The sequence below is a fragment of the Schistocerca americana genome, chromosome 8 (assembly GCF_021461395.2).
Source record: "Schistocerca americana isolate TAMUIC-IGC-003095 chromosome 8, iqSchAmer2.1, whole genome shotgun sequence".
NCBI lineage: Eukaryota > Metazoa > Arthropoda > Insecta > Orthoptera > Acrididae > Schistocerca > Schistocerca americana.
This window is the reverse complement of record NC_060126.1, coordinates 150,672,342-150,694,721: the sequence shown is the minus strand read 5'-3', so window position 1 is coordinate 150,694,721 and position 22,380 is coordinate 150,672,342. Positions and strand designations below refer to the sequence as shown.

Below are 22,380 nucleotides of genomic sequence, written 5' to 3'. Positions count from 1 at the left end.
AAGTGCGAATGTTTTCTGGAGGACCCACTGCAATCGGTGTTTACGATTAAGATGCGAGATGACCGTACCACCTGGACTACATTTACCAAATAAAAAGCATATCCCTCAAGCCAGGACCAATTGTATTGTATGTATTGTATGTTAACCGAGGACCTAGAAACGACGGAGAGGCTCCGTCCCCGCCGCAGCCGCAGTGGTCCACAACCCCACGACGACAACCGCAGTCCACTTCACCCCTCCGCCGCCCCACACCGAACGCAGGATTGTTGTGCGGTTCGGCTCCCGGAGGACCCCCCCCACCCACCCCCCCACCCCCACCCCAGGGAACATCTCACACCAGACGAGTGTATCCCCTATGTTTGCGTGGTAGAGTAATGGTGGTGTACGCGTACATGGAGAACTTGTTTGCGCAGCAATCGCCGACATAGTGTAACTGATGTGGAATGAGGGGAACCAGACCGCATTCGCCGAGGCAGATGGAAAACCGCCTAGAAACCATCCAGAGACTGGCCAGTTCACCGGACCTCGACACATATCCGCCGGGCGGATTCGTGCCGGGGACCAGGCGATCCTTCCTGCCCGGAAAGCCGTGCGTTAGACCGCACGGCCAACCGGGCGGGCAGCCAGGAGCTAACTATCGACCTCCTGCATGCTAACCCAGAACTCTTTCCACAGCACCAACTGTACAGCGTGACTAAAATGTGCTGACGGAGGTAGTTACCATACATGTGGTTACAGTGTTGCCAGATTGCCACTCTTTTAAACGTTCTTTTTCTGCTGGATGCACTGGCCGGACGAAATTTTGTGAGACATTTTTTTCATCACTGGCATGTGTGGAGTCGCGCTTCGAAGCCAAAGTGCGCGAATTTCGCTTCACCCTGTTTTGCTCACCACTGTGTGATGGTTCCTTGTCAGTTCTTAAGCAGTTTAGGTCTAGGCAGCGCGACCAGATGCGCCGCGGGACACGTGCCAGAGCGTGTGTAGAGGCGGCGTTTATCAGCGGCCTAGGCGGCTGTGATTGGCGGCTGGCGGAGCCACCAGACCGCGGCTGATGGTCGCGGGCAGCTATCGACTTCAGACGCCGGTTTATCTGCTGACTGGACGGGCCGCTGCCGGGCTGTGCGCTCGCCGCTGATAACTGCGCTGATAGCCGCTGCTGATAGCTGGTGCTGCGATGGACCGACCGCGCGCTACACTCCTGCTCCAGGTACGTGAGCCGCTGAACACATGTCTGTCACCCACACCCGAACTGCGTCAGTACGCTGCCGGTCGCCGGGGTCTTCCGCCACGAGATAACCTCCCAGGCGGGGCTACAAAGCCGCAGCATTAGCAGCCAGTCGGTCGGCCGATAAAGCTGGAATATATGCAGTTCACACGGAAGTAATGACTACGATTCAAAACAGTGTTAATTTATGGATGACATCCAACGCTTCTTTGCTCTGGTTCCGGTTTGCTCTGCATTCGTGACAGATAAAGCTGGATTCCAGCACGAATAACTCGCTTGTTAGACAGTACTGAACAGAGAAGTGTGAGTAAAGAAGAGCCTAAATTACAATCTTAACTAGACACTTTCTTGTACAGTTCCCGGTCTTCAGGGCTCTTGTTAAAGCTGAGATTGTAATCTAGGCATAAATATCAGCATTTCGTGCAAAGGGTGCGTTTGATTTATATGGGTCTTGCGAGCCATGTGTACCCAGGTGCAAGGCCTTTTATTACGAATTAAACTGGATTACAGGCTGAAATACAGGCATCTAAGGCACTACTGAACGCAGGTTCGTGGTTAAAAGACATGCAGGATCTGGTTCTGTGTGATATATGTCAAACATTTGCCCGGGAGTCCTTGTTACACGACCGGCACAGGTGCTGCAAAGAGACAGCAACGAATATGGTCATTATGCTCGAAATAAACAGGAAGGAACATCAATGTTTAACACCCCATCGATTGAAATAAACAGAGTATTGTCATTTTAAAACTGACTATATTTGTTTTTTGTGTGGAATTCTCCAGATTTTGAGGGCTACCGATTACATGATACCACAACTGCATCTCAGATAGTGATGCAGATACCTCTGCGACGTGCTAAGGTTAATGCGGTAGTACCACAATAAATCTCGAGCTGTGTTATGTAATTTGTCAGTACAGATCATTATAATGCACAGATTTCTGTTTCTCTAGCAGGAAGTGCATTTTATTTCTAGTAAAAGGGTGTCTATGTTTAGTTCACATTTCTGTTGCTCTGGCTTCTGTGATGCAGAAAACTTGATCCTTGAGAGGGCTATATCAATGGCAGGGCTGTGCTTAAAAACGAAATAAACATAACCTGACGGTTTTTCTTTTCCTACATTAGACGTTCAGCAACATGATACCAGTCTCATGGGCAACTGGCTAATCCTCGGTGGTGACACACATAATTTAGGCAGAAAGAAACCTACGTTCACACTGCGTTTTGATCTTTAAACATGTATCAGTAGAAACACTAACTATAGGTGTCCTAAATTCTTTACATAGGTTGTGAAACGGTTTCAGTTTCACAGGATCATCGTGAAAGAATACTGTTAGCAATCTGCATTGTCTGGCGATGGCATTGCAAGCTGAATATTGCTTCGCGGTATAAATGCTATAGAACATTCGCAAACTGTGTTTTAATTGACAGATACGAAATTGTTCCAGCAAGTAGCGATGGGAGACTCCATCGACATGTTAACATGTTTTGTATCCCACGACAGACTTGAAATGCGGTAAGGACTGAGCAGAATGATGCCTGCTTTAAAAATAATGCGTGAAACATGACAGCATAAATGAATATGCGGTATGGTACTGTTATTGTTTATCTGTAGCTCCGTGATGTGAGCTGTCGAAATATTTCAGAAATATCGTTTTGCATCCAATCTCCTCAGGTAACTGCATTGATAAACCTGCGTCCGCATGTTGATCACATATTAGCGCTTTCCATTTCCTTTATGTGGCAGTTTACTTAAGCTACTCGTGACGCAATTCGTAGCTGGTCACACGAGAATTTTTACATTTGACAGTTGTCGCCATATGAATAGTACGAAAACATGTACGGGAAAAGATGTTAAACTTACATGTAACATCTTATTGTTATAAAGGCTGTTTCAGAATCCCTATTACAGACTACTAGGAGAGGCGCAAGGACCTGGTGCATGATGTTCTGGGAAGGAGCACATGTCGGGAGGTGTACCGTTTGTATATAAAATATATCTGCAGATCAGTTCAGTTTCAGAACTTCAGTTTCACGGTATGCACACAGAGGATGTCCCCGTTATAGTAAGGGCATGACATATAATTTTCATCCGACTGCAACAACGGCTGCAAGAACCCAGCGCGTTTGCAACTGGTGTAAGTGGGCTGCTTCTGTGTTGGCAGCGCTGTGTAGCGCTTTGCATTGGATCTCTGACTGCGCTTTCTTTGTAAGAGATTCTGTGGCTGGTTGGACTCGTTGTTGGAAGTTAATCGCCTGTAGTGTTGGGCAGTTGGAAGTTAGTCGCCAGCAGTGATGGAAGTACTGTTGGGCAGTTGGAAGTGAACAGATGTGAGTAGTTAGCATTGATGGAGATAGAGATCCGAAGCGTTAGCGTAGGCTAACGATCTGTAAATGTTCGACTTGGAGACTGAATATTATTCATGATTATATACGTTTGTACTAGATGCCAATGACAATTTATACTCGTGTGTGAACTGGATGTCACATTATTAAGGTAAAAAAAATACATTATTTGGTTTGCAACAAAATCTTTTCTTTGCCTATTAGTAGTTAGTGGCTTTAGTAGTTAGAATCTTTTATTTAGCTGGCAGTATTGACGCTCACTGTATTGTAGTAGTTCGCGTAATGAAGATTTTTGTGAGGTAAGTGCTTAATGAAATGTATAGGTTATTGTTAGGATTTCTTTTTAGGTAGGGCCATTCTTTTGAGTTAATTTGGTAGCAGTCTGATTGAGTTACCGTTGTATATTGAGAATAATTAATGAATACGAAAAGTTTGAGTTCTGCTTGCCAGGGCAAAGTCAGTAGGTCAGTGTTGTAAGGATAAAGACTAGCAAAGTGACACTGGCATTCAATTTCATTCTGCAATTTAAGTGCAGACACACTCATTAAAGAGAAGTTTCACTGGGAACAATGATTGTGGTGCATTCTTGGCGCCGCATTCTGGACTTTCAAAAGGACTTCCTTCGTCTCGCAGAAGAGAACCCTACCACGAGTGTACTGGAAACACTGTCCATGCTATGGGCTCTTGTGGGGCGCACAGCTCAGAGCACATTTTCTCCGCTGTATGCGGAGCGTGAGAAGGAGGAACTGAAAGTGAACCGATCTTCAGCCTTATTTTACACCCAAACGAGACAATTCTGGCTATGGGCTCTTTATCGAAATTTTATCTACTAGGTATTTTCTACAACCCCTAAAACCTGTCGTAGGACCTGTCGAACACACTGCGTAATTAGAGATGTCGCTTTTAGGTACTGAATTCGCCAAGCTGTTTGTAACAGGTAAAAATTGACATTGCCTGTGTTTTGTTACAATGATGTTACATGCATCACATCAAATTGTTAGCAGATGTTTACATGACGCAAATCTCCAATCCCGATAACAGCGGCGAGCACCACTTCGTACGTAACAACACATTGAACTCCGTTGCAGATGGGAAAGAAATCATGCCGAATGGACGCCCCACGATTGGCGTCGGCTGTTGTTTATGGACGGAACTCAGATCGGTTTGTACCCTGATAATCGCAGACAACGTGTTTAGGTGACAACCCGAAAGTATCGAAAGCACCAAACACTATGCCCCACATGTGCAACACGATGGTAGTGGAGTGATGTTCTCGGGGTGCCACTGTACAGCTCTTAGTTTTTGAGAGCAGTTTTAGTGCACTGCCGTACAGGAACAAGAGTCTGCAACCGATAGTGGGGCCATGTCACCAACATTTTCGTGACATCATTTTGGTGGATGATAACTCGCGTGGTTGGGATCGCCATAATGGAGTGCCCTGTCTGTTCCCCCAATCGAATATGCTTGAGATCGGTTGGAACTACCAGTTTGTGGACTTTCACAGCGACCACGTATGCGCAACCTACGCAGAATCGCCTTTGAAGAGTGGGACAGATTGGATCAGGGGTGACGTGATGATCTCATCGATAGTGTGAGAAAGTCTGCATCCGAACAAGGGTGCGTTCCGCCACGTATGCTGTGAAAAACTATTCAAGTAAAACAGAGACTTTATTGTAAGAGAAATGTTTCTTTGATTTGGTGATCTGGACACACTGCAAATGAATATATAGGCATCCCTCGGAGCCAATTTTTGTTTTCTGTGCCACGAATTTAGAAAAACAGGAGGGAAGGGGGTGATGCACAATTATTTTTGATGTTTATGTAAAGAAATGAGGGTTTTTCTAAAATGCTTTCGTGGAAAATGTTACGATTTTTACAAAATCATGTTGTAATAAATGATGTTTCTAAAAGAATGCTTCGCTGCACTCCATTTTGGTTTTCAATCTTTATTAATGCTTCCATATTACTATTATAATATAATCACTGATGATAATGTGAATGATTTCCGGTAGGAGTCGATTCTTAAGGTATGTAGATGCAAGGGAAATGTAATTTGGATGTAGTGGGGCAGCAGGGTACTTGGAGTGGGATACAGGGTGCCGGGACTCGCTTTCGCGGCTAATGTATCAGATTCGAAGGCGCTGTTAGGAAGAGGAGGTGGTGTGGTAAGTGGTTGAGATGGTATAGATGCGAGATGCGGAAGGTAGGAGGATATCAAAGGATATGTAGAATGTAGGGGTGGAGAAGCTAGAAGATGTCGAAAGACATCGTCGCATTCACTTGCTGAAGGCTATTTTCCCATGCTTTTTCGGGGAAGCGGAGTTAGTAGGTACAAATCTTACGGCTGTTATAGGAAGACCGTCGTCATTGGACAAATTCTGAAAGCCGATAACAGGGCGGGGAGGGGGGGGGAGGAATCCAAATTATTATCGTTGTTGTGTCACCTCAGTTGTTTCCTGATAGCTGCTTATGTTCCTCGCTTGTCGTGACTTGGTATTTACTTAACCGACAGCGGGTAGCCAGGAAAAAGGAAGTCTGCTGTTGTTATCTGTATTGAAACTGTACTTATTCTTCGATATTTCGACAGCTTCGCGGACGTTCCCTCTGTAAATATTGCTTTCTCTACCTAGACCGCGTTAGGTTCTTAAAATCCATAGCCTGGTCACATTCTATTTTTAGACAACATAGTTGTGTGGAGATAATAGCGATTCGTTTACTTGTAATCAATTATTCAAAATGACAGTCACAATCGCATTATTTATTTTGCCGCCAACCGGTTTCAACCCGCGATGGGGTCATCTTCAAATCAATTTAGACCAGGCAGGTTGACGACTCCAGCGAGCGACCAAATGGTGTAAATTGCCGTGAAGATGACCCCATCGCAGGTTGAAACCGGTTGGCGGCAAAATAAATAATGCGATTGTGACAGTGATTTTGAATAATTGGTCACATTCTTCTTGGTGCTCCACTGCCGCTGATTTTACATTTTGTCTTAAACGTGTGTGGCCTTCGTGCTCTTTAAGGCCGAGCAGTGAAATAGTTTTATAAGGAATATTGTTGTATCGTACTTTCGATACAACCACAGGAGGAGATTTTACTCATCGCCACCATCAACAATTTATAGTGCATTGAGGGAAATACTAAGAGGAGAACAAGGAGAACGTAGAACCCCGATAATGATTGGTGACAGGAACATAGACATTTAATGACGAGAAGTCAACTTTGTACAAATCGGCTCAGGCATCAGATCCTGAAGTTCAATTACTATTCCAGAAGCTAAGGCTGCATAGTTGGGTTGGGTTGTTTGGGGAAGGAGGCCAGGCAGTGAGGTCATCGGTCTCATCGGATTAGGGAAGGACGGGGAAGGAAGTCGGCCGCGCCCTTTCAAAGGAACAATCCCGGCATTTGCCTGGAGCGATTTAGGGAAATCACGGGAAACCTAAATCAGGATGGCCGGACGCGGGGTTGAACTGTCGTCCTCCCGAATACGAGTCCAGTGTGCTAGGGTTGCATAGTAAACACTTCTTGTGCCACTAGAATGTTCACTGAAGATGGGCTGGTGTGGACTCGCTAGAAGCAGACGATGCGGCGCGAAGTACCCAAGTAGAAGGCGGTCTTCTTGGTAGTCGACCTGACTTGGAACTGCCCGCTCTGCTGTGGCGCCGGCGCATTCCTCTGGCGGCGCCACCGCTGCAGCTTCTTAGTGTGGCAGTCGTTGGGCTATACGGAGTGGGTTGTCAACCTATCGATGCCTGTGGTGCTGTCTGACTTTGTGTGCTGTGCTTGCGACACCACATCCAGGCCCCCAAATCTCCTGGTCGTGGTCGCATCTGGTTGCGATGCGAGCTGACGGCGAGGGGGACGTCTGGGTGCAGACACAGCAGATGAGACGAGAAGCGGGACTGAAGTCGGCGACAAGCTTCAGAGCCTCCATGGAAACATCTGGAAAACTGCAGGAAGGGTGCAAGCCTACATCCAGGGTCGGAGTCTCGAGTGTTGGAGGATCCCTTCGGAGAGGAAGGTGGCAGGGAGCAGGCGCATCGCCCACGGCGACATGGGCTGCTGTGATGATGGCATCGGGGATGAGGGCATGTCCACCTCCACTGGAAGCGTCTCGGGCTGAGATGTCATCCGGTCCGCGATAGACACCTGCGACTCTGGCTCCTGGGAAAGTGCTGATCTGTAATACGAAACGCAGCGGCAGGAGCACGGAGCCTCACAGGGTAAAGCTATTTCCAGGGTCTACAGAGCAGCAACCCTGTACAAAAAGAAACCAAAACATGTTGTATCCAACGACATGCGAAATGGTCCCCTGTTGCCATCGCTGTCTGGGCTGGAAGGTCCTGAAGAGAACTGTGTCCTGGATCTGAAAAAGAGGCCAATAGGAGAGCCATCGGCCGCTGACACCATTGGTTTAGCCGGGTTAAATGTGTGAGGCACGTGTTACTAAGTAGCGCCCGTTTCAATTGAGCAAAAGCCCATTGACATTCCTTGATCCACGCAAATGCAACGTCCTTACGCCGTAATTTGTGAAGCGGAGCTTCTATCTGAGAGGCGCGAGGAATGAATTTGTAGTTCAGTTTGACTAACGCTGCTTGCAGTTACTTTAGCTTTTTGGGATTCGGCTAATCTCAGAAGGCTCGCAAATGAGTTTGGGTGGGAGTGAAACCATGCACATTGGTCCCATATACACTACTGGCCATTAAAATTGCTACACCACGAAGATGACGTGCTACAGACGCGAAATTTAACCGACAGGAAGAAGATGCTGTGCTATGCAAATGATTAGCTTTTCAGAGCATTCACACAAGGTTGGCGCCGGTGGCGACACCTACAACGCGCTGACATGAGGAAAGATTCCAACCGATTTCTCATACACAAACAGCAGTTTACCGCCGTTGCCTGGTGAAACGTTGTTGTGATGCCTCGTGTAAGGAAGAGAAATGCGTACCATCGCGTTTCCGACTTTGATAAAGGTCGGATTGTGGTTTATCGTATTGCGACATTTCTGCTCGCGTTGGTCGAGATCCAATGACTGTTAGCAGAATATGGAATCGGTTGGTTCAGAAGGGTAATACGGAACGCCGTGCTGGATCCCAACGGCTTCGTATCACTAGCAGTCGAAATGACAGGCCTCTTATCCGCATGGCTGTAACGCATCGTGCAGCCACGTCTCGATACCTGAGTCAACAGGTGGGGACGTTTGCAAGACCACAACAATCTGCACGAACAGTTCGACGACGTTTGCAGACTATCAGCTTTACTGTATGATTAAATGATGATGGCGTCCTCTTGGGTAAAATATTCCGGAGGTAAAATAGTCCCCCATTCGGGCGGGGACTACTCAAGAGGAAGTCGTTATCAGGAGAAAGAAAACTGGCGTTCTACGGATCGGAGCGTGGAATGTCAGATCCCTTAATCGGGCAGGTAGGTTAGAAAATTTAAAAAGGGAAATGGATAGGTTGAAGTTAGATATAGTGGGAATTAGTGAAGTTCGGTGGCAGGAGGAACAAGACTTTTGGTCAGGTGAATATCGGGTTATAAATACAAAATGAAATAGGGGTAATGCAGGAGTAGGTTTAATAATGAATAAAAAAATAGGACTGCGGGTTAGCTACTACAAACAGCATAGTGAACGCATTATTGTGGCCAAGATAGACACAAAGCCCATGCCTACCACAGTAGTACAAGTTTATATGCCAACTAGCTCTGCAGATGAAGAAATAGATGAAATGTATGACGAGATAAAAGAAATTATTCAGGTAGTGAAGGGAGACGAAAATTTAATAGTCATGGGTGACTGGAATTCGTCAGTAGGAAAATGGAGAGAAGGAAACATAGTAGGTGAATATGGATTGGGGGGAAGAAATGAAAGAGGAAGCCGCCTTGTAGAATTTTGCACAGAGCATAACTTAATCATAGCTAACACTTGGTTCAAGAATCATAAAAGAAGGTTGTATACCTGGAAGAATCCTGGCGATACTAAAAGGTATCAGATACATTATATAATGGTAAGACAGAGATTTAGGAACCAGGTTTTAAACTGTAAGACATTTCCAGGGGCAGATGTGGATTCTGACCACAATCTATTGGTTATGAACTGCAGATTGAAACTGAAGAAACTGCAAAAAGGTGGGAATCTAAGGGGATGGGACCTGGATAAACTGAAAGAACCAGAGGTTGTAGAGAGTTTCAGGGAGAGCATAAGGGAACAATTGACAGGAATGGGGGAAAGAAATACAGTAGAAGAAGAATGGGTAGCTTTGAGGGATGAAGTAGTAAAGGCAGCAGAGGATCAAATAGGTAAAAAGACGAGGGCTAGTAGAAATCCTTGGGTAACAGAAGAAATATTGAATTTAATTGATGAAAGGAGAAAATATAAAAACGCAGTAAATGAAGCAGGCAAAAAGGAATACAAACGTCTCAAAAATGAGATCGACAGGAAGTGCAAAATGGCTAAGCAGGGATGGCTGGAGGACAAATGTAAGGATGTAGAGGCTTGTCTCACTAGGGGTAAGATAGATACTGCGTACAGGAAAATTAAAGAGACCTTTGGAGAGAAGAGAACCACTTGTATTAATATCAAGAGCTCAGATGGCAACCCAGTTCTAAGCAAAGAAGGGAAGGCAGAAAGGTGGAAGGAGTATACAGAGGGTTTATACAAGGGCGATGTACTTGAGGACAATATTATGGAAATGGAAGAGGATGTAGATGAAGACGAAATGGGAGATAAGATACTGCGTGAAGAGTTTGACAGAGCACTGAAAGACCTGAGTCGAAACAAGGCCCCGGGAGTAGACAACATTCCATTAGAACTACTGATGGCCTTGGGAGAGCCAGTCATGACAAAACTCTACCATCTGGTGAGCAAGATGTATGAGACGGGCGAAATTCCCTCAGACTTCAAGAAAAATACAATAATTCCAATCCCAAAGAAAGCAGGTGTTGACAGATGTGAAAATTACCGAACTATCAGTTTAATAAGTCACAGCTGCAAAATACTAACACGAATTCTTTACAGACGAATGGAAAAACTGGTAGAAGCGGACCTCGGGGAAGATCAGTTTGGATTCCGTAGAAATGTTGGAACACGTGAGGCAATACTAACCTTACGACTTATCTTACAAGAAAGATTAAGAAAAGGCAAACCTACGTTTCTAGCATTTGGAGACTTAGAGAAAGCTTTTGACAATGTTGGCTGGAATACTCTCTTTCAAATTCTGAAGGTGGCAGGTATAAAATACAGGGAGCGAAAGGCTATTTACAATTTGTACAGAAATCAGATGGCAGTTATAAGAGTCGAGGGGCATGAAAGGGAAGCAGTGGTTGGGAAAGGAGTGAGAGAGGGTTGTAGCCTCTCCCCGATGTTATTCAATCTGTATATTGAGCAAGCAGTAAAGGAAACAAAAGAAAAATTCGGAGTAGGTATTAAAATTCATGGAGAAGAAGTAGAAACTTTGAGGTTCGCCGATGACATTGTAATTCTGTCAGAGACAGCAAAGGACTTGGAAGAGCAGTTGAACGGAATGGACAGTGTCTTGAAAGGAGGATATAAGATGAATATCAACAAAAGCAAAACGAGGATAATGGAATGTAGTCAAATTAAATCGGGTGATGCTGAGGGAATTAGATTAGGAAATGAGACACTTAAAGTAGTAAAGGAGTTTTGCTATTTAGGGAGTAAAATAACTGATGATGGTCGAAGTAGACAGGATATAAAATGTAGACTGGCAATGGCAAGGAAAGCGTTTCTGAAGAAGAGAAATTTGTTAACATCGAGTATAGATTTAAGTGTTAGGAAGTCGTTTCTGAAAGTGTTTGTATGGAGCGTAGCCATGTATGGAAGTGAAACATGGACGATAACTAGTTTGAACAAGAAGAGAATAGAAGCTTTCGAAATGTGGTGCTACAGAAGAATGCTGAAGATAAGGTGGGTAGATCACATAACTAATGAGGCACAACTTGACTAGAAGAAGGGATCGGTTGGTAGGACATGTTCTGAGGCATCAAGGGCTCACCAATTTTGTATCGGAGGGCAGCGTGGAGGGTAAAAATCGTAGAGGGAGACCAAGAGATGAATACACTAACCAGATTCAGAAGGATGTAGGTTGCAGTAGGTACTGGGAGATGAAGAAGCTTGCACAGGATAGAGTAGCATGGAGAGCTGCATCAAATCAGTATCAGGACTGAAGACCACAACAACAACAACAGCTCGGAGACCACGGCTGCGGTTACCCTTGACGCTGCATCACAGACAGGAGCGCCTGCGGTGGTGTACTCAACGACGACACTGGGTGCACGAATGGCAAAACGTCATTTTTTCGGATGAATCCAGGTTCTGTTTACAGCATCATGATGGTCGCATCCGTGTTTGGCGACATCGTGGTGAACGCTCATTCGTCGTCGCCATACTGGCGTATCACCCGGCGTGATGGGATGGTGTGCCATTGGTTACACGTCTCGGTCACCTCTTGTTAGCATTGACGGCACTTTGAACAGTGGACGTTACATTTCAGATGTGTTTCGACCCGTGGCTCTACCCTTCATTCGATCCCTGCGAAACCCTACATTTCAGCAGGATAATGCACGATCGCATATTGCAGGTCCTGTATGTTCGACTGCTGCCCTGGCCAGCACATTTTCCAGGTCTCTCACCAATTGAAAACGTCTGGTCAATGGTGGCCGAGCAACTGGCTCGTCGCAATACGCCAGTTACTAGTCTTGATGAACTGTGGTATCCTGTTGAAGCTGCATGGGCAGCTGTCTGTACCTGTACACGCCATCCAAGCTCTGTTTGACTCAATGCACAGGCGTATCAAGACCGTTATTACGGCCAGAGGTGGTTGTTCTGGGTACTGATTTCTCAGGATCTATGCACCCAAATTGCGTGAAAATGTAATCATATGCCCGCATCTCGTGGTCGTGCGGTAGCGTTCTCGCTTCCCACGCCCGGGTTCCCGGGTTCGATTCCCGGCGGGATCAGGGATTTTCTCTGCCTCGTGATGGCTGGGTGTTGTGTGCTGTCCTTAGGTTAGTTAGGTTTAAGTAGTTCTAAGTTCTAGGGGACTAATGACCATAGATGTTAAGTCCCATAGTGCTCAGAGCCATTTGAACCATTTTTTTTGTAATCACATGTCAGTTCTAGTATTATACATTTGTCCAATGAATACTCGTTTATCATCTGCATTTCTTTTTGGTGTAGTAATTTTAATGGCCAGTAGTGTATTTTATTTCCGTCTGGAAAAAAGAGCCCTTGTGTTTGCGACACTTGAGACCTGCCGATAACGGTACTTGAGCAAGACACTCGATATTGGCTAAACGTTGTTCTGGAGAACGTCATGACTACTTAATCCAGGTAATTTGAGCAAGAAGGCTCCTTGGCAGTCACTTGTTATAAAAAGCGTTGAAAGATCAGCGGTGCTGAGGCGCTATCGAACGGCAGGCGTTGAAATTCAAATAACCCGAGATGAGTGTCAATAACAAAAAATTTCTTTAAATGATCATCCAAAGGCAATCGGATGTAACCATAGGCCCAGTCTGTCTTGGCAAAAATAACGAGCCTCGCCTAATCTGTCTATCAGTTCCTCTGGGCGGGAGAAAGGGTACTTGTCTATCACTGTCAGAGTTCGCAGTCGACTTAAAATCAACACACAGTCGAAGATGTTCTAAACATTTGCGAAGAATCACTGATGGGGAAGATGACTGACTTGTACTGATTGGCGTGATCACACCACCAGCTTGCCATTACTGTAATTGTTCAGCGACCTGTTCCCTACTGGCAATCTTCACTTGCCTATCTCGAGGAAACTTTGGTTGTGCATTGTCTTTGAGTGACACAAAGGCTACAAGATTGTTCGTACAACCGAAACCGTCGCTAAAAAGTTCACTAAATTTGTCACACATAGTTTGAAGCTTGTCTGTAGGTACATCAGTTGATATTTGCAACATTGACTTGTCGATTGACAGTCCGAAAATGTCAGAAGAATCTAAGTCAAAAATATGCTGCGAAGATTTGGCAGAAAGAACTGTGAATACAACTGCCTTTGTTACACCATGAAAAGTAGCTGGCATACTGGAATTTCCTGTCCGTTACAAGCTGACAAAACATGCGTAGCTGGACTCAGTATTGGTGAACCTAATTTTTCATAATTAAGTTTGTTCAGAAGTGTAACTGGAGCATCAGTGTCCAATTGCAATTTGACGTCTTTCTTAACTACTGTCAAGTACGAGGGTAATCCTGAAAGTATGGTCTCCTATTTCTTTATAAGTACACAGACCTGTTTATTTCTACAATGGGTTACGTCAGTTTACAGCTTGAACATTTATCTATTTTTCGACATAATCACAATTTCTGTCGATGCATTTTTGTAGACGCCGTGATAGTTTTTGTATACCCATGTCATACCAGCTCGCCGCCATGCTGTTCGGAAAGTTATGAACTTCTTCTTTCACCTCGTCGTCGGAGCTGAATCGCTTTCCGGCCAAATGTTCTTTTAACCTAGGAAACAGGTGATAGTCACTGGGTGCCAAGTAAGGACTATAGGGTGGGTGGGTGATTATGTTCCACTGAAACTGCTGCAGGAGAGCAACGGTTTGCCGAACGATGTGTGGGCGAGCGTTGTCATGGAGGATGTGTACCCCCATGCTCAACATTCCTCTTCTCCGGATCTGAATTGCCCGCTTGAGTTTTTTCAGAGTCTCACAGTACCTGTCAGCGTTAATTGTGGTCCCAGTGGGCATAAAGTCGACCAACATACCCCTTTCCGATCCCAAAAAACAGTTGTCATGACTTTACCGGCAGACTGTGTTTGAATTTCCGCGGCTTTGGCGAAGAAGGATGCCGCCACTGGCGTGAGTCTTGCTTGGTCTCAGGTGTAAAGTGGTATGCCCAGGTTTCGTCATCCGTGACAACTGAGTCCAGAAAGTCGTCCTGTTCGGCAGCAAGACGGTGAAGAAATGGGCGGGAAGCATGAACTCGTTGCCGCATGTGGTCCTCAGTCAGCATGCGTGGCACCCACACCATCCAGTAGTTCAATGTTTCCGTTAAAATTCTGTGAGTGGTGCTTAGGGAAACTTCAGGAACCAACGTGCAGAGATCATCCAGGGTGATCCGCCGATCTACACGCGTGCTTTGCTCAACCTTCAACACTGTCTCCTCAGAAATTGACGGTCTCCCGCTCCTTCGTTCGTCGTGAATTTCGGTCCGACCAGCTGCAAACTCTCTACACCACTTACGAACATTTTTGACATCCATGCACGACTCACCATACACTTCCGTTAATTGGCGATGGATTTCAATCAGCGCAGTGGCCTCTGCGTTCAAAAACCGAATAACTGGGCGCAATTCACACTTGGCAGTAACATCCAACGGGAGGTCCATTCTCAATGGCTGCCAAGCCAAGACTGAGCGCCTCAGCGCGGCTTGCGCATGTTTACACGCAGCGCGTGAAGCACTCTTCATAACAGTGTGACCAACTGCCACACAAACAGAGTTCTGTACATATAACAAAATAGGAGACCCTACTTTTGGGATTACCCTCGTAACAAACACCTTGTCCCGACTACGTTCCACATCTAAGAGAGAACTATCACTTCTAACCCGTTGCTGTCAGCTACTACAATGCGTGACAGGCGAAGTGGGCGAAGATTTGGTGGTGGACCTCTGTTTGCACCGGCGTGACTTGGTCGACACATGAAAATGACCCGACTGGTGGTTACTGTTCGGCAGCAAGGCGGTGACCTTTCACAAAATTTACTGCAGCCACTGGGTGGTACTGTTGCGCGGCTGCCTGTGTCATGGCGAGATTAATGATCTGAATTGGTTTAGTGGCATGTCGCTTGGGAACGTGGTGTCCATGCAGCTTTTTCATGCACACTGACTGAACATGACCTTTCGTGTTGCAGAAACAACCAATATCGTCGCGACTTCGGCACTGAGCACGCTTATTACGACTAAATCACTTTGGGCAAGGCTCTGCTATGTTTTCCTGTCTACGGGCGTTCTGCCGGCGCGGCATGGTACTTACTGTTTGTCTCTGTATGTGACGTCACATGCTACTTGTCAAGGGCTGCGCGGAGACGGGACTGTTTGCGTTCTACAGCACTACTAACACCGTCACTATGCAATTCGTTGATATTTGACACTTGCATCTCATACTTCGCTGAATCATAAGTGTCCTGAGCCTCTAACACTGGGTATCTAAAGACGGATAACGTTAAATGAAACAACAAGTTTACTGTTACCAATCGCTGTTTATTTATCTCCACGACGCGTTTCAAAGGTTTAAACCTCTATCATCAGGTAGAGTTACATTTGTAAGTATGATATATATATATATGTATGTGTGTGTGTGTGTGTGTGTGTGTGTGTGTGTGTGTGTGTGTGGTGTGTTTGTTGTGTTACGAGTTTTTGGAGGAACTTGTGGCACGGTCTATTGGAGAAACAAGTGCCACGGTCTATTGTAGAAACAAGTGCCACAAGTTCCTCCAAAAAACCCTAACACCACAAACACATACACAAATGTCGTACTAATAAATGTAAATCCACCTGATGATGAAAGTTTAAACCTTTGAAACGCGTCGTGGAGATATGAAATGAAATGTCGTGTGACGAGGGCCTCCCGTTGGGTAGACCCTTCGCCTGGTGCAAGTCTTTCGATTTGACGCCACTTCGGCGACTTGCGCGTCGATGGAGATGAAATGATGATGATTAGGACAACACAACATCCAGTCCCTGAGCGGAGAAAATCTCCGACCCAGCCGGGAATCGAACACGGGCCCTTTGGATTGACAGTCTTTCGCGCTGACCACTCAGCTACCGGGGCGGACGTCGTAGAGATAAATAAACAGTGACTGGCAACCGTAAACTTGTTTCATTTAATGTCAATAACAGTCACGGTAAAGCCTAACCTAAAATGGCAGCACGAATTCTATCGTCACAAATATTTTGAGTTACAATGTCATGCAGAATGACATCACTGCATGTCATGGCAGAGGACTCTGAAGAGCAGTTGAGCGGAAAGGGGAGTATCATTAAAGGTGTGTACAACATGAATATCAATCAGGCCTGCGCGCAGGGGCCGGGGGAGGGAAAGGGGGGGGGGAATGCAAGGGGCCCGTGCGTCCGCTCCCTCCCCCCCACCCCCACCCCGAAATGTTTGGGACTTATACTAAACACAATGGAAATTTTCTAGTACCAAAATTCTGTCTTAATATTATTCATTCTTGATTACGACTAGAAGTCAAATGAAAGGATTTTCAGGTGTAAAGAGGTCGATGAAAAACGGCAAAAGATGATTAACAAAACTGTATGGGGGCTTCAGTTCTTGTAAGGCAGACATCACCAGGTATGTATTCGGGTAAAGGTTTCCGTGTAGTTGAAAATAGATCACCCAGAGTCAGTTTAAGATGAATTTCTTTGTCTCCAGTCTCGTTGCCACAAGCAGCAACACAAGTAAAAGTTTAGATGCAACATGGCTGCGCTGGGCTTTTTCGGAACAGAGCAGAATAGACTCAAGGTTAGTATCTCCGTTCGGAAACTTGCGTGAAGTTAATAGATGCCTTTCAGATAGAAATAAAATAGCGAATGATTTTGAATTTTCTTTGTAACCTTCTGTTCGTGTCTCTGGGTTTTTCTAGGAATTTGTGTTTATATTGGATACTACACTGAAGCGCCAAAGAAACTGCTATAAGCATGCGTATACAAATACAGAGATATGTAAACAGACAGAATACGGCGCTGCGGTCGGCAACGTCTATATAAGACAAGTGTCTCGCGCAGTTGTTAAATCGGTTATGCTGCTACAATGGCAGGTTATCAAGTTTTAAATGCGTTTGAAGGTGGTGTTATAGTCGGGTACCGTGAATATCAGGAATCCAGTTAAACATCAAATCTCCGAAATTGCTGCGGCCGGAAAAGACTATGCAAGAACGGGACCAACGACAACTGAAGAGAATCGTTCAACGTGACAGAAGTGCAACCCTTGCGCAAAATGCTGCAGATTTTAATGCTGCGCCATCAACAAGTGTCAGCGTGCGAACCATTCAACGAAGCATCATCGATAAGGGCTTTCGGAGCCGAAGGCCCACTCGTGTACCCTTGGTGACTGCACGACACAAAGCTTTACGTCTCGCATGCGCACCTCAACACCGACATTGGACTGTTGATGACTGGAAACATGTGGCCTGGTCGGACGGGTCTCGTTTCAAATTGTATCGAGCGGATGGACGTGTACAGGTATGGAGACAACCTAATGAATCCATGGACCCTGCATGTCAGCAGGGGACTGTTCAAGCTGGTGTGGGGCGTGTGCAACTGGAGTGATTTGGGACCTCTGACACATCTAGATACGACTGTGACGGGTGAGGAGTACGTAAGCATCCTGTCTGATCACCTGCATCCGTTCATGTCCATTGTACATTCCGAAAGACTTGGGCAGTTCCAGCAACACAATGTAACACCCCACACGTCCAGAACTGCTACAGTGTGGCTCCGGGAAAACCCTTCTGATATTAAACACTTTCGCTGGCCACCAAACTCCCTAGGCTTGAACACTATTGAGCATATCTGGGATGCCTTGCAACGTGCTGTTCAGAAGAGATCTCCACCCCGTCGTACTTTTACGGATTTATGGGCAGCCCTGTAGGATTCATGGTGTCAGTTCCTTCCAGCACTACTTCAGACACAGTCGAGTCCATGCACGTCGTGTTGCGCCATTTCTGCTACTCGCGGGGGGCCTATACGATATTAGGCAGTTGTACCAGTTTCTTTGGCTCTTCAGTGTATGTGAGACATACTTCAGTAATATTTCTGTACATTAAATACATATTTATCTAGTAGTTTTGCGGAAATCTGAGCTATTAACACATTTCTTGATCATTTTAAGCGAATGAAAACACATTAGTTCTTGTCCCCCCCGACCCCCCCCCCCCCTCCCCCACTCACGCCGAAAAATAATCTTTCGGTGGGCCTGATATCAACCGCCGAAGTAGAACTTCTTCTTCTTCTTCTTTTTTTTTTTTTTTTTTTTTTTTTTTTGGTCATCAATCTACTGACTGGTTTGATGCTGATGCGGCCCGCCACGAATTCCTCTCCTGTGCTAACCTCTTCATCTCAGAGTAGCACTTGCAACCTACGTCCTCAATTATTTGCTTGACGTATTCCAATCTCTGTCTTCCTCTACAGTTTTTGCCCTCTACAGCTCCCTCTAGTACCATGGAAGTCATTCCCTCATGTCTTAGCAGATGTCCTATCATCCTGTCCCTTCTCCTTATCAGTGTTTTCCACATATTCCTTTCCTCTCCGATTCTGCGTAGAACCTCCTCATTCCAGTCCAATTAATTTTCAATTTCGTCTGCCGCACCACATCTCAAATGCTTCGATTCTCTTCTGTTCCGGTTTTCCCACAGTCCACGTTTCACTGCCATACAATGCTGTACTCCAGACGTACATTCTCAAAAATTTCTTCCTCAAATTAAGGTCGATATTTGATATTAGTAGACTTCTCTTAGCCAGGAACGCCTTTTTTTTGCCATAGCTAGTCTGCTTTTGATGTCGTCCTTGATCCGTCCGTCATTGGTTATTTTACTGCCTAGGTAGCAGAATTCCTTAACTTCATCTACTTCGTGACTATCAATCCAGATGTTAAATTTCTCGCTGTTCTCATTTCTACTACTTCTCATTACCTTCGTCTTTCTTCGATTTACTCTCAATCAATACTGTGTAGACTGTTAATTCCGTTCAGCAGATCATGTAATTCTTCTTCACTTTCACTCACAGTAGCAATGTCATCAGCGAATCGTATCATTGATATCCATTCATCTTGAATTTTAATTCCACTCCTGAACTTTTCTTTTATTTCCATCACTGCTTCTTCAATGTACAGCTTGAACAGCAGTGGCAAAAGGCTACATCCTTGTGTTACACCCTTTTTAATACGAGCACTCCGTTCTTGGTGGTCCACTCTTATTATTCCCTCCTGGCTGTTGTACATATTGTGTATGACCCGTCTCTCGCTATAGCTTACTCCTACTTTTTTTCAGAATTTCGAACATCTTGCACCATTTTACATGCCTGCACGCTTTTTTCAGGGCGACAAATCCTATGAACGTGTCTTGATTTTTCTTTAGCCTTGCTTCCATTATTGCCGTAACGTCATAATTGCCTCTCTCGTCCCTTTACTTTTCCTAAAGCCGAACTGATCGTCACCTAGCGCATTCTCAATTTTCTTTTCCATTCTTCTGTATATAATTCTTGTAAGCAGCTTCGATGCATGAGCTGTTAAGCTGATTGTGCGATAATTCTCGCACTTGTCAGCTCTTGCCGTCTTCGGAATTGTGTGGATGATGCTTTTCCGAAAGTCAGATGGTATATCGCCAGACTCATATATTCTACACACCAACGTGAATAGTCGTTTTGTTGCCACTTCCCCCAATGATTTTAGAAATTCTGATGGAATGTTATCTATCCCTTCTGCCTTATTTGACCGTAAGTCCTCCAAAGCTCTTTTAAATTCCGATTCTAGTACTGGATACCCTATCTCTTCTAAATCGACTCCTGTTTCTTCTTCTATCACATCAGACAAATCTTCCCCCTCATAGAGGCTTTCAGTGTATTCTTTCCACCTATCCGCTCTCTTCTCTGCATTTAACAGTGGAATACTCGTTGCACTCTTAATGTTACCACCCTTGCTTTTGATGTCACCGAAGGTTGTTTTGACTTTCCTGCATGCTGAGTCTGTCCTTCTGACAATCATTTCTTTTTCGATGTCTTCCATTTTTCCTGCAGTCATTTCGCCTTAGGTTTCTTGCACTTATTGTTTATTTCATTCCTCAGCGACTTGTATTTTTCTATTCCTGAGTTTCCCGGAACATTTTTGTACTTCCTCCTTCCATCAATCAACTGTAGTATTTCTTCTGATACCGATGGTTTCTTCGCAGTTACCTTCTTTGTATCTATGTTTTGCTTCCCAACTTCTGTGATGGCCCTTTTTAGATATGTACACTCCTCTTCAACTGTACTGACTACTGAGCAATTCCTTATTGCTGTATTTACAGCCCTAGAGAACTTCAAGCGTATGTCGTCATTCCTTAGTACTTCCGTAACCCACTTCTTTGCATATTGATTCTCCTTGACTAATGTCTTTAACTTCAGCCTACTCTTCATCACTACTATATTGTGATCAGAGTCTATATCTGCTCCTGGATATGCCTTACAATCCACTATCTGATTTCGGTATCTCTGTCTGACCATGATTTAGTTTAACTGAAATCTTCTCGTATTACCCGGCCTTTTCCAAGTATACCTCCTCCTCTTGTGATTCTTGAACAGGGTATTTGCTATTACTAGCTGAAACTTGTTACAGAACTCAGTCTTTCTCCTCTCTCACTCCTCGTCCCAAGCCCATAGTCTCCCGTAACCCTTTTTTCTACTCCTTCCCCTACAACTGCATTCCAGTCCTCCCCTGTGACTATTAGATTTTCACCCCCCTTTACGTACTGTATTACCCTTTCACTATCCTCATACACTTTCTCTATCTGTTCATCTTCAGCTTGCGACGTCGGCATGTATACCTGAACTATCGTTCTCGGTGTTGGTTTGCTGTCGACTCTGATAAGAACGACCCTGTCACTGAACTGTTCACAGAAACACACTCTCTGCCCTACCTTCATATTCGTAACGAATCCTACTCCCGTTATACCATTTTCTGCTGCTGATATTACCCTATACTCGTCTGACCAGAAATTGTTGTCTTCTTTCCACTTCACTTCACTGACCCCTACTATATCTAGACTGCGCCTTTGCATTTCCCTTTTCAGGTTTTCTGGTTTCCCAACCACGTTCAAGCTTCTGACATTCCACGCCCCGACTCGTAGAACGTTATCCTTCCGTGGATTGTTCAATCTTTTTCTCATAGTAACCTCCCCCTTGGCAATCCCCTCCCGGAGATCCGAATTGGGGGCTATTCTGGAATCTTTTGCCAATGGAGAGATCATCATGACACTTCACAGGCCACATGTTCTGAGAATAAATGTTATGTGTCTTTAGTGCAGTGGTTTCAATTGCCTTCTGCATCCGCATGCCGTTGATACTTGCTGATTCCTCCGCCTTTGGTGCAGTTTCCCCACCCCTAGAACGAGAGAGTGTCCTGAACCTCTGTCCGCTCCTCCGCCCTCTTTGACAAGGCCGTTGGCAGAATGAGGGGTGACTTCATATGCCGAAAGTCCTCGGCCGCCAGTGTTGATTATTAATAAAAATTTGAGCAGCGGCGGTTTCGAGCCCGGGATCGATGACGTTAAAGATGTAACCCCTATACCACGGGTGCATCCCGTGCAAGTAAGGTAATGGAATGCAATCGAAAGAGGTGATGCAGATAGAATTAGGTGAGGAAATGAGACAATAATAGAAGTAGTAGTCGAGTTTTGCTATTTGGGCGGCATTATAACCGACGATGGCATTTCTGTAAAAGGTGAATTTGTTAACATCCAATATCTGTTTAATTGTTACTAAGTTTTTCTTGCGGTACTTGTCTTCTGGTGTTCAGCCTTGTACGGAAGTTAAACGATAAATAGTTCATACAAGAAGAGACTAGAAGCCTTTGAAATGTGGTGCTACACAGATAACACTGAAGATTAGATGGCTATGTCGAGTAACTATTGGGAAGGTACTACATCGAATCGAGGCAAAATGAAATTTATGGCACGACTTGATGAAATAAGATATCAATTGCCAGAACACATCTTGCGGAATCAAGGAATTGTCAGTTTGGTGATGGAGGGAAGAGTGTTTGCGGGAGGAGGGGAACAAAAATTG

General features: G+C 45.1%; 1 protein-coding gene across 1 annotated transcript in view; it reads left to right on the top strand.

Moving 5' to 3' along the window:
* The first annotated feature begins 1,055 nt into the window (after positions 1–1,055).
* The window catches only part of LOC124545177 (chondroadherin-like protein), a 186,021-nt gene continuing 164,696 nt past the window's right edge, over positions 1,056–22,380 (top strand). The window contains exon 1 of the mRNA XM_047124016.1: positions 1,056–1,207. Coding sequence (XP_046979972.1) covers positions 1,175–1,207 — 33 coding nt within the window. The 5' untranslated portion in view covers positions 1,056–1,174. The remainder of the gene's footprint in view (positions 1,208–22,380) is intronic.